At 43.0% G+C, this 12,339-nt stretch overlaps 1 protein-coding gene across 1 annotated transcript; it reads left to right on the top strand.

The window, feature by feature from the left end:
* The first annotated feature begins 6,505 nt into the window (after nt 1-6,505).
* LOC122097210 (glycosyltransferase-like domain-containing protein 1) lies at nt 6,506-7,126 on the top strand. The gene has a single exon (XM_042667720.1). The coding sequence runs from the start codon at nt 6,506-6,508 to the stop codon at nt 7,124-7,126; it is 621 nt and encodes a 206-aa protein (XP_042523654.1).
* The last annotated feature ends 5,213 nt before the right edge of the window (nt 7,127-12,339 follow it).

The raw sequence follows: 12,339 nt of genomic DNA, 5'->3' as shown, positions 1-12,339 counted from the left end.
ACTCTAACACTTGAGCCACAGCGCCACTTCCGGCTTTTTTCTTTTTGCTTATGTGGTGCTGAGGAATCGAACCCAGGGCCTCAGGCATGCAAGGCAAGCGCTCTACCACTGAGCCACCTTTCCAGCCCCTACAACATATTCTTTTATGTACTTATCTTTTTGTAATCAAGGCCCACCGGCCGCCTAAGAAAACCTCCACCTGAAGGGGAGGGGCCAAGGTGGTGATGGAACAGCAGGGAAACACCACAGCTCTCTCCAACCAAATATAGAGTTTGGATTTCAATGCTCTGTTTCCCCAAGTGACCCCCAAAAAGGCGATTACTCAAAGAGATAGATGAAGTGAAAAAGAAAAGGGAAAAACCTACACAGACAGTAAAGTTGGAAGACCCTTCTCCCACAACTTGTTGGATATGGGACTCCGCACTAAGCAGCTTAAGTGCTGGGGCTTCGTACCAGGCTGCTTAGCTGGCCAGGCTCTGGACCCTCCGAGGACCACACACTCATAAGCATCCCAAGGCTCCCAAAAGGCTCCCAAGAGGTGGGGCCAACCTAGAGAATACAAACAGAAATCTCAGAAGGCAGAGCCAGCATGAAAACTCCCCTCACCCTCCCTGGCAGGGTGCCTCTGCCTGGCTGGTACAAGCAGCCCAATCCATTCAAGAGCAGCAGCAGCTGTCAGCAATGGCGAACGACCCTACACTGGCAGCGTGGCACCTCTGTTCTGATGGTGTAAACAGCCTTGCCTAACCTGGAGAAGCAATGGCAGCTGGCAGTGGTGCCTCTTGGCACTAGCCCACAGGAACAGACCAGACCAGACCAGACCAGGGAGGCAGCAGTGGCTGGATTGGGGACAGCTGCAGTGAACAACCCCAGATGGATGGTGGTTTGTGCTTCTCCATACTGGCCTGCATAAGCAGCCCAGCCTAGCCCGAGGCAGCAGCAGTGGTTAACACCTGACTCGTGGTGGGGTGCCTGGCTTGCATAAGTGGCCCAGCTGATCCTGGGGCAGTGGCAGCAGCTGGGGCAGTGGCAGCAGCTGGGGCAGCAGCAACAGGATCGACAGCAGCAGCAAACAACTCTGGACCCATAGTGGGGGGCAGCGCCTCTCCCTACTGGTTAGCATAAGCAGCCCAACCCAGCCCATGGTGGCAAAGGGGGTGAACAACCCCAGACTTGAGGCAGGGTGTGGTGCTGAATAACCCCAGAAAAGCCTCATGAACGTTCCTGCCTGGGCTGGCTTTGAACCTGAATACACAGATCTGAGCCTCCTGCGTAGATAGAATTACAGGCATTCACACCAGCAGGGTCTAACTCTTGTCAACCCCCTAACTTTTTCTAAAATAGATAATTTCTTATTTCATACAAGGAATTTAAGCAATACAAGAAGATCGACATAAAACCCTGTATTCTATCTCACCATAGTGGAATCAAACTAGTTCTCAATAACAAGGCATAAAGTAGAAAAAAGTTACACACATGGAAATTAAACAGCACTCTGACATGGGTCACAGAAGAAATTATAGAAGAAATTAAAAACTTTCTACAATTCAATGAAATTTAAGAAACATCACAAAGAAACCTATGGGACACAGCAAAAGCAGTCCTGAGGAACAAATTTATTGCTCTCAGTGCACACATTAAAAAACAAAGACCGGGCTGGGAAGGTGGCTCAGTGGTAGAACACTTGCCTTGCATGCATGAGGCCCTGGGTTCGATTCCTCAGCACCACATAAGCCAAAAGAAAAAAAGCCAGAAGTAGCGCTGTGGTTCAAGTGGTAGAGCGTTAGCCTTGAGCTGAAGAGCTGGGGGACAGCACCCAGGCCAGAGTTCAGGCCCCACGACCGAACCTCCCTCCCCCCAAAAAGAAAAAAAGAAACAAAGACCAAGTAAACAATCTTATGATTCAACTAAAACTGCAAGAGAAACAAGAAAAAAATTGAACCTAAAGTTGCTAGACAGAAAGAGATAACCGAATAAGAGTTGAAATTTATAAGATAGAGACTAAGAAAATTATACATAAAATTAATAAAACAAAAAGCTTTTTTTTTAAATGTCAATAAAACTGAAGGACCACTGGCAAGAGTAACTAACAAGAGACCCAAATCAATAATATAAGAGATACCACAAGAAAATTACAACAGACATCCAAGACATCCAAACAATCATAAAGATGTAATTCCAGACTCTACTCACAAAGGAAGGAAAACCTAGCAGAGAGGAATTAATTTCTACAAAAATACAAATTTCTATCCCCCCTTTCCTTTTCAGCCATGCTTCTCTACCACCTATGGTGGGGGCAGAAGTTCGGTAAACAAACATCTTTTCCTGCCTGAATAGCATGTGGTGTTTTCTTCATTGGCTACCTAATGAAACCTACTTAATTAACATTCCTTACATATGGTGCCATGATTCGGATGGGGTTATTGAGTCGGAAATGTTAGAATTTCCTAACCACCACTTTTCTATGAACCCAACTTCTTTGATACAGCATGTGAGACTTTTCACCAATAATATTGCTGGCCTTCACATCCACGTCCACACCACTTCTCCACTCTGGTAAGTGAAACTACTCTCTATAGCTCTCTGTTGCTCAATCTCTGTGCAGATGTGGTGCCATGCCAGAGAGCTCATATGGCCTTTTGACGAAAGGCTGATCACCTCCAAAGCTGAGGATGCTTGGTTTGGGGGATATGGCTATTTCTCTCTAGAGGGCTCTGGGGGACGTCGGGACACCGCTTCTGCCTGGTCAGCTCTCCTTCATTCACCAGACTGACTCTCCTACACATTTACTGGGGTGCTGTGAGTCATCCCTGAGTCATGAAACCCCTCTGAAATGTCTCCTGCGCTCACTGGATAGCCGGAACACCTAATATTTTTATGCTGTTCTCAGATTTTCACAATTTTTGAGTCTGCAATGATACATGGTGAGAAGTCTGTTTACTTTCAGGCTCTCTTGGCTCTCTGCTATTAATGTCGAACTTTCTATATCTCCTGTTTCTTTTCTACAACTTTTTCGAATGTGCCCTGAAGAATGCGACATGGGCTAGGTCCCAGGGACCCCCTCTAGGTTCCCTCTCAAAGGCTTTCCAAACTAGGCTTGATTTTTTGTTAAGGCTTTCTTTGCATTTTTTCAGCAATTCGCCATCTTGGCCACATGATGGGTTAAGGGTTTGGCCCTATCCAGTCCTTACCCTTCCACCAAGCTGACTACTCCTCCATCCATGTATTTTAATGTGCGTGCTAACAAGTTGCTCTTTGCACAGACCCTGGTAACTGAGGCCCAACCATGTGATATGCTTTGTTAGCAAAGATGTCTAAACAATATTGTCAAAAATTTTAGGTTTCGAGTTTTGCCTTTTTTGTTTTGTGTTATGTTCTAGTACTGACTACGTGATTCTAAAATATTGGGCATATCTGTGCTAAGATTCTCACATCTAATGAGTTTTGTCATTGCAGAATATTTGGTCAAGTCTTGATAAGGACCAAGTAAGTTCTCCTTACTCAATTTGAACTCCTTGTTGCTTTAATTGGAAATAACAAAGGGCTTTTGTTGCATAGATTACCGTTCAAAGCCAGCCCGAGCTGAAAAATCCCTCAGACTCCATTTCCCAACTAACCTGCAAACAGCCAGGCAGGAAGAATTTGCTCAAGCCTCTTATCTCTAACCAGCAAACATTGCAAGTGCTACTATAACTCAAAGTGGTAGATTGCTAGTCTTGAGCAGACGTGCTCAGGGACAGTGCTCAGGCATTGAGTTCAAACCTCCTTGAATACCATATGTGACAAACCATCCCAGCAATGAGCACCTGGACTCGGCCAGTCTGGGGAACAAGGGAACATGGAGAGGAGTAAGAGGAGATAATATCACATCAGCCACTTTGTGCCTGCCCTTTCAAAATTAACCAGAGCCAGGAGGCCAATAGAATAAAGAAGACTGCCCATCTAATGTCAATACTTATCTACCTTTCAACTGGAAAGGAATTATATTCTTGCCTTTGTCACTTGACTTATTCTCTACCTAGTCAACAGATGTCAGAAATACCTAGGGACATTTCTACCAACATTTTCAGCCCAAAGTCCCTCTTGCCATTTATTTGCTCCCGTATTTTTTTTTCAGTCCCTCAATGCCTGAGTCTTCTCCAGACTTCATCCAAGAGATTTGCGTCCACTAGATTATATCTAAGCACTCAATGCCCAAGTGACAGCTGTTGCCTGCTGTCTTCTTCCAGAGGGGAACACATCTCAGCCTTTTAACCTACTGTTGATACCCCATGAAAACAGGAAGTAGCCAGAGAGAATCTTCAACCTTTTTCATAATTGTCAAAAGGCTGGAATGTAAGGTCTGAACAGGGACACCTCCCTCCCTCTTGACTAAGTTTCAGCCCAGTATCTGTTACATAGGTAACTGGCAGACCTGGAAGCAGTCACCTTCCTCTCCTTCCCCTCCTGCTAGGTCACATCCTGGGCCACCTCTGGTCACATGACTCCCATCTGACCTTAGGAGGGTCACAGACCCTGAGGTCACATCTGGATCCAGTGTGGCCACACCTTTCCCTCACTTGGCCACACCTCTTCTTGTCCCTGTCTAGATAAGTCCTGGACCAGTGGTAGATCACCCCCTTCGTTTTCAGCCATGCTTCTCCACCATGCATGGTGGGGGCACCAGTTCAGTAAATAAATTCTTTTCCTAGCTGAAAAAAAATACAAATTTCCCAAACAGTACCAAGAAGAAATAAATCAATTAAACATGCCAATAATCTACAATGAGATGAAGTAATCAGAAATCTTCCAACAGGAAAAGCCCAGGACCTGATGGATTCACTACAGAATTCTATAAGGCCTTTAAAGAGGAACTAAGACCCATACTCCTCAAGCTCTTCAGAGAAATAGAAACAGAGGAAGTAATCCCAAACTCATTCTATGAAGCCAATATCTCCTTCATACCCAAACCAGGCAAAGACCCAACAAAAAAGAACTACACACCAATCTCTTTGATTAAGACATATGTATAGCTCCTCAATAAAATTGCAGCCAACAGAATCCAGAAACATAAAAAAATCATACATTATAACCAAGTAAGCTTCATTCCGAAATGCAAGGATGGTTTAACATATGTAAGTCCATAAATGTAATCCATCACATCAACAGATCCAAGGTCAAGAATCGCATGATTATCAACATTGATGCAGAAAAGGTTTTTGATAAAATTCAACATTCATTCATGTTAAAAGATCTGGGAAAAAATAGAAATAGAAGAAACATTTCATAAGATAATAAAAGCCTTACATTTTAGATCAAAGTTCAATATTATACTTAATGGGGAAAAACTACAACAAATTCCCCTAATAACAGAAACAAGGCAAGGATGCCCACTCTATCCACTCCTCTTCAATATAGTTCTGGAATTCTTAGCCAGAGCAAAAAGGCAAGACAAAGACTTTAATGGGATCCGCACAGGAGAGGAAGAAGATAAATTATCTCTTTTTGCAGATGGCATTATTTTGTAAATTAACAATCCCTAAAGCTCCATCCCCAAACTCTTATAGATTATAAACCAATTTGGTTAAGTAGCGGGATACAAAATTAACCCACAAAAATCATCACCTTTCTGCACAGTAACAATGTACAAGCAGAAAGGGAAATCAAGGAAACAACCCCATTCACAATAATCTAAAAAAAAGTATCTAGGAATTAAACTAACCAAAGATGTAAAGGGTCTATTTCATGAAAATTATAGAAACCTAAAAAAAGGAATCATAGAGGATACCAGGAAATGGAAAGACTTCCCATGTACCTGGATAGGCAGAATTAATATGGTGAAAATGGCCATACTGCCAAAATTAATAAACACCTTCAATGCAATTTCCATTAAAATTCCAATGACCTACTTTTTTGAATTAGAGAAAATAGTCTAAAAATTCATTTGGAACAACAAAAGACCTAGCATATACAAAACAATTTTAGGCAAAAGATAGAATGCAGGAGGGATCATGATACAGGACTTCAAGCTCTACTATAGAGCCATAATAACAAAGACAGCTTGGTACTGGCACAAAAGGGGACCCAAATATAAATGAGACAGGTTAGAGGACCCAGAAATATAGTCGCATATGTACAGTCAGTTGATATTTGACAAAGGAGCCAAAGACATACAGTGGAAGAGGCAAAACTTCTTCAACTACGGGTGTTGGGAAAACTGGCCACATGCAGAAAATGAAAAGTAGATCCTAGCCTATCACAACGCACTAACATCAACTCAAAATGGATTAAAGACCTTAACATCAAGCCTGAAACTCTGAAACTACTACAGGACTGAGTATGAGAGACACTTGAACTTATAGGCACAGGCAGGAACTTCCAGAACAGATTTCCAGGGTCACAACAAATTGGAGAATGACTGAATGGGACTACCTTAAAATAAGTTTCTGCACAGGTAAAAAATAGCAATCAAACTAGAAAGAAAGCTAAATAATTGGGAAAAATATTTACCAGCAATATATCAGACATGGGTCTAATATCCATTACATATGGTGAATTCAAGAATCTGATTCATAATCCTTGTGACATTTTGGATGGAGCTGATGATCAGCCACGACCATTGTACATTGTCTGGCCTCACAGGTGGGAGCATGACAAATATCCAGAGACACTTTTTAAGGTATTATTGCACCTAAAAGATTTAGAACTCCCTTTTCACATCTCTGTCCTCGGAGAAATTTTTACAGATGACCCAGATATATTTTCAGAGGCCAAAAAGGCACTGGGATCTTCAGTCTTACGCTGGGGCTACTTACCCTGCAAAGATGACTATTTCCAAGTATTGTGCATGGCTGATGTTGTCATCTCAACAGCTAAGCATGAATTCTTTGGAGTGGCAATGTTGGAAGCTGTGTACTGTGGTTGCTATCCATTTTGTCCCAAAGATTTGGTTTATCCCGAAATATTTCCCGCTGGATATCTGTATTATACACCTGAACAGCTTTCAAAAGGACTCCAGAATTTCTGCAAGAGACCAGATGTTGTAAGGAAACATCTCTATAAAGGTGAAATAACTCCGTTTGATTGGTCAGCCCTACATGGTAAATTCAGGTCTCTGCTTACAAGAGAACCTAAGGAAGATTTGTAACAGATGTGGATAAGTCACAAACTTGCAACCTAAAGCAGAATCTGAAGAACTTTCCAGAGTGTGCCCATATTTACCTGATCAGAGAGAAAAGAAAATCTGCAGAGGAAGCTGAGCCTGGCTGCTTGTCAAAGCTGACACAGAGCCATCTGCCACAAACCTGTGGCGGCTTCAGATCTCCAACCCCTGCCACTACCCCAACTCAAATTAAATACAGATTCCTAGAATCATTGTGGTAGTTACACATGTCCTCAGATCACATGTAGGAGACTGTTCAAAAAAAATATGTGGCCTGTTTTATAACCACACTCATGTATCCCATATGTGGTGCCATATTGAATTTCCGGTTGAATCCGTTTTTATCCTTTGTACTGGTTGACATGGGGCCTGAATTCTTTCTTTCTGCCGACACGATGGCAGCCAAACTGCAGCTTCAAACGCTCACACTTGGCTTGGTTTCTACCTGGTTTGCCAAGTTATCATCCGAGTCTTCCTGTGTCCTCAAAGGGCCACAGGGTCTGAATGCAGACCACGAATATGCCACCTCAAAAATGTGGGCAAAGGGCTGCTTTAGCATTTTTCCTTTAGCAAATTATCGACTCTTTGGCACACAAATTTTTAAGTGAAGGTATTAATAAGAAGTCTGGCATGTATTCCCATGATTCACAGAGTTACATTTGCATTTAATTAATCTTAAAGAAAGTTGCAAGATAAACAACTGTAATTCCAACAAACATGGCAGATACAGTCAGTGGAGCCCTCCCACCCATAAAGTGAACACTAAGATACTTGTTTTAATTTTTTCCAGGAGTCAAAATAGAGAAATCAATATACTTCTAACAAAACTAGCAGTTTTGATTAAAATATTCTTCAAAAATATCCGCATCCAGTTACAAATATAATCTTTGAAAGATACATCACTCATTATTCTGATAGTCTGATTCTGTATTTGTTGATATAAAAATGTTTTAAATGGTTAGATTGTAAAATAAATTTTTAATAAAGGGCCAAAAGAAAGAAATTAAATCCAGCTGGAAGGAAAATTTGTTTGGGGAGAGTAGTTTATTCTATAGCAAGTCTCACTTCAGCAATAAAATCAAAAACTAGACCTCAAGTAAGTGAAATAAACTAAGAAATGGAATTGAAAAAAGAAAAAAAGAAACTCCACCCACTCTTTCTTCCCTGGACAGCTGGTGTTGGTAAAAATGCATCATGGTCCTGAATTGGAAACGAAGTGGCAAGAAACTTACTTGGTGGTGCCAACTTCACTGTCGCCTATTAAATTAGCATGAACAGCATTGGCTCCATCAATCTCAAGTGAAATAGGCATTGGACCAATATACTGAGAAGGCTGCAAGATGGACTGTTCAGAGACACTCAGAGGATCGCTTAAGGATAAGACTTACTAAGTGTTAATTAGTAATAACTAGTGTGTTTCTATAATTTACTTGTTTTCTATTAAATTTACGTTTTAAGCCTGTTCATTGGGTAGAGAGAAGGGAATTTTTAGGATTTGGTATGAAGAAATCAAGGATTTGATTGGACATGAAAACCAGTGGGGGATGTATAAAGCAGCAGAACCCTAATAATCAGCACGGCCCACTAATCAAGGTGGCCCTATGTCCTGGCCCACTGGAGTGCATGGGTCATGCCACCAAAGGGGGCAGGGCATGCTGCTGGAGGGGGTAAGATGTCATCCTCACATGAGCTTTGAAGAAGTGATTGAGGAATGCGTAGTTCGTGAAGTGATGGTTGAAAAGTGTTAGGCAGGTGATCCACTGGAGTGATGGAGGGGTTCAACCTATATATAGGCTACCTGGTCAGAGTAATAGAATTGGAGAAAATAAAGGGATGACCTGGAAGGAAGGAAGTGGTGAGATAGAGGGGAAAGTCCTGGGAGAAGAGGAATTTGAGGGAGAACAGGAGGGGAAGGATGACAATTGGCCACCAAGCCAGAGAAGTGTAGGCCTGTGGATAGTGGAGAGGCCTAAAGAGAAGAAGAAAATGAGGGAAGGGAAAAAGGGAAATGAAGTAAAGTTCTATAAAGAAGGAGAGAGTAAGAGAATAGGAAAAAGCCTTACCTATTGAAGTTTGGAGCTTTGGAGATGATAATTTGGGGGGTTGGTGGTTTGCACACTAATGAACTATGTGCAGGGCTGCCCATTGGAGGTCTGAGATTTGGTGGTTGGGCCTGGCTTGTCACTGAGTGTACAGCCCAGGACAAGGTAAATGCAGGACCATTTCTAGTGTAATTAAAGTTATCCTCAATATGCCTCATTGGATTGTCTTGTTTTATGCATCTTAAGTATACGAGTTCACAAGTTAATAGTCTCAAAGGCTATGAATTTTGTAAAATGTTATGAGGTCATAATAGGTTTGCAAACCCAATGGGACAGTGATATCACAATGGCAATATGATGTCACAATATTAAGTCATAATAATATTTATATGTTATAATTAGTTGGTGATGCCATAATGGTGATGAGGTCAGAATAGGTTTATGATGTCACAACGGATTGATGATGTCACAATGGCATGCTGGACTTCAATTTTTCTTTTTTTATTGTGAAAATACTATACAGAGGGGTTACAATTAGATGGGCAAGATAATGAGTACATTTCTTATCAAGCATTGTAGCCTCCTCCTTTGTTTCCCCTTCCCATCCCTTTCCATCCTTCCCCTAACCCCCACCCAATCCTCCCCGTCTCCCCCTCCCCTGCACCAAAGTTGTAAAGTTCGTTTTCAACATAACAACTTGTACATAACTCCAAATGAGAATATAAATTCAGAATGGGATTGTGAGATCTACAAAGTAATGCATTGGCCCAAATATTATGAACTCCCAACAGTTATGTGATGTCACAATGTGACACAATGTTCATGATATCTGACAGAGTGATGACACAATTTTCATGATATCAGAGTGCATTTCTAATATCACATGTCATACCTGAAATATGAAGTCAAAAACAGATTATGAGATCACAAAGAGCCTATGTATCAAAAGGGCATATCAAAATTATGAGGAGAGGACCAGTTAATGATGTCACACTGGTGACCTGCCTCCAAGGGTTTGTAATATTAAAATGGTATAATATCTCAATCAATGACCACAATGATTATATGGCTAAACAACTGAAATTTTTTGTCACAGAGGCCGTATGCTTTTTCAAAGGTGCTAAGAGGTCATACCCGATTAAAATGTCACAATGTGATTGTGATGTCACAATTGCAATGTGATGATGCGTAGGTTTGTGATATCATGGTGGTAATGAAGTCACGCATGCATATGGTGTGTGTGTGTGTGTGTGTGTGTGAACTGAGAGCTTAGGCTCTATCCCTGAGTTTTCTTGCTCAAGCCTACTGCTCTGCCACATGAGCCACAGTCCCTCTTGCTTTTCGATGGTTAATTGTAGGTAAGAGTCTTGAGGACTTTCCTGACCAGGGTGGATTTGAAGCATGATGAGGCCCCAGGGAAGCAAGAACAAACAGAACTTGCAGGTACAATCCCTATGGTGGGCGAACCTGCCCCCTGCTGGCCAGATGCGGGACATGTGGGGCCATGCCATTGTCTTCTACAGTTCAATTGGGGGAAGTGACCAGGGCCAAGCTGACTTTTGCTCACCCTGAGTGGTGATGCCAGAGCAGGTCTGTTCCACCCTAGGCCAAGAGAGCTCCAGGAGGCCCGGCTCCCAGGGGCACAAGGAAAGAATAGACCAGCTCCAGGCCCAGCTAAGAGCCTTGGCCCACGGACACCCCTAGTTGGCCTTCCTGATCACCATAAGACCTATCAAAGAGAAATCGGAAAAAAAAAATTGGAGTTGTGGGTCAACGTGTTAGAGCTCTAGCATTGAACCAAAGAGATCAGGGACAGTGCCTCCAAACTTTGAGTTCAAGACCCCAAGCTGACCCTCCCACATAAAACACCGGTTGGCTAAAGTAAACTAGTAGGATTTGTGAAGTGTTTCTGAAGAATGGTGATACTGAAGAAAGCACCCGAATTCTAATGACAACTGAACTTGTGAGCTATGTGTGAGTCCTTCACAAGGTGCTGTTTGCTGGGGCCTTTCCACATGGAGTTTTGTGCTGAGTCCTCAAAAATTGCTGTTTGCTGAGTCATCCTAAAGGATGCTATGTGCTGAGTCCCTGAGAAAAGTGGGCCGTGCTGGGTTTTTGAAAGGGTGCTGTGTGCTGAGTCCATTACACAACGTACTGTATGCTGAGTCCTTCAAAAGTTGTGGTTTGCTAATAATCCCAAAGGGTGCTGCTACGTGCTGAGCCATTGACAAGAGAGGGAGGAGGTGAATTTTTCAAATGCTGTGTGCCGAGACCTTAACACAGGGTGCTCTGTAATGTCCTTCAAATGGTGCTCTCGGCTGAGTCCTTTGAGTGTGTGGTATGTGTTAAGTCCTTCCACAGCCTGGTGTGTACTTTCAAAATTGTGTTATGGGCTAAGTTTTTCCAAGGGTGCTGTGCACTGAATGTTTTACACAGGGTGCTATGTACTCAGCCCTTCAAAGGGGTCTGTGTGTATCTTAACACAGGGTGCTATGTACTCAGCCCTTCAAAGGGGTCTGTGTGTATCTTAACACAGGGTGCTATGTACTGAGTCCCTGGGAAAGAGTGTTGTGCGCTTGAGTTTTTCAAAGCATGCCATGTGCTGAGTCCTTTACATGTGGGCTATGGACTTCCTCATTCAAAGGGAGCTGTGTGCTGAGTCCTTTACACAAGGTGCTTTGTGCTGTTTTTTGAAGTGTACTGTGTGCTGAGTCATCTCAAAGGATGCTATGTTCTGAGTCCTTGAGAGGCAGTTAGTTATCCCCAACAATCACACACACACAAACACACACACACACACACACACACACACACACACACACACACACACACACACACACGGGTCACTGTACACCTGCTTGGTGTGTGGAGTGGAGGGGGATGGAGGAGAGTCTCCTCCAGTGGTGGGGCTGAGAGGAAATTTGATCCCTCAGGCTGGTACTGGGGTTGGGAGAATGATGAGCTGAGGTCAGGTTACAATTGCCATGGCCTAGAAGCCTTAGGGCCCAGTCAGGGCTGGGTTTGCAGCAGGGGTGGAAGGTGGGGCTGTGGGGGAAAGGGCATGGCCAAAGAGAGGTGGGGTGGGACCCAGAGCACACTGAGTTGGCAGCGAGGGTGGGTGCACCCCATGGGGGCAAAGCAGTCCAGGAGAGGTGT

The sequence above is a fragment of the Dipodomys spectabilis genome, unplaced genomic scaffold (genome assembly GCF_019054845.1).
Source record: "Dipodomys spectabilis isolate Male_0828 unplaced genomic scaffold, ASM1905484v1 ptg000417l, whole genome shotgun sequence".
Classification (NCBI taxonomy): Eukaryota; Metazoa; Chordata; class Mammalia; order Rodentia; family Heteromyidae; genus Dipodomys; species Dipodomys spectabilis.
Note: the sequence above shows the minus strand (reverse complement) of the source record. Positions and strands in the feature narration are given on the sequence as shown.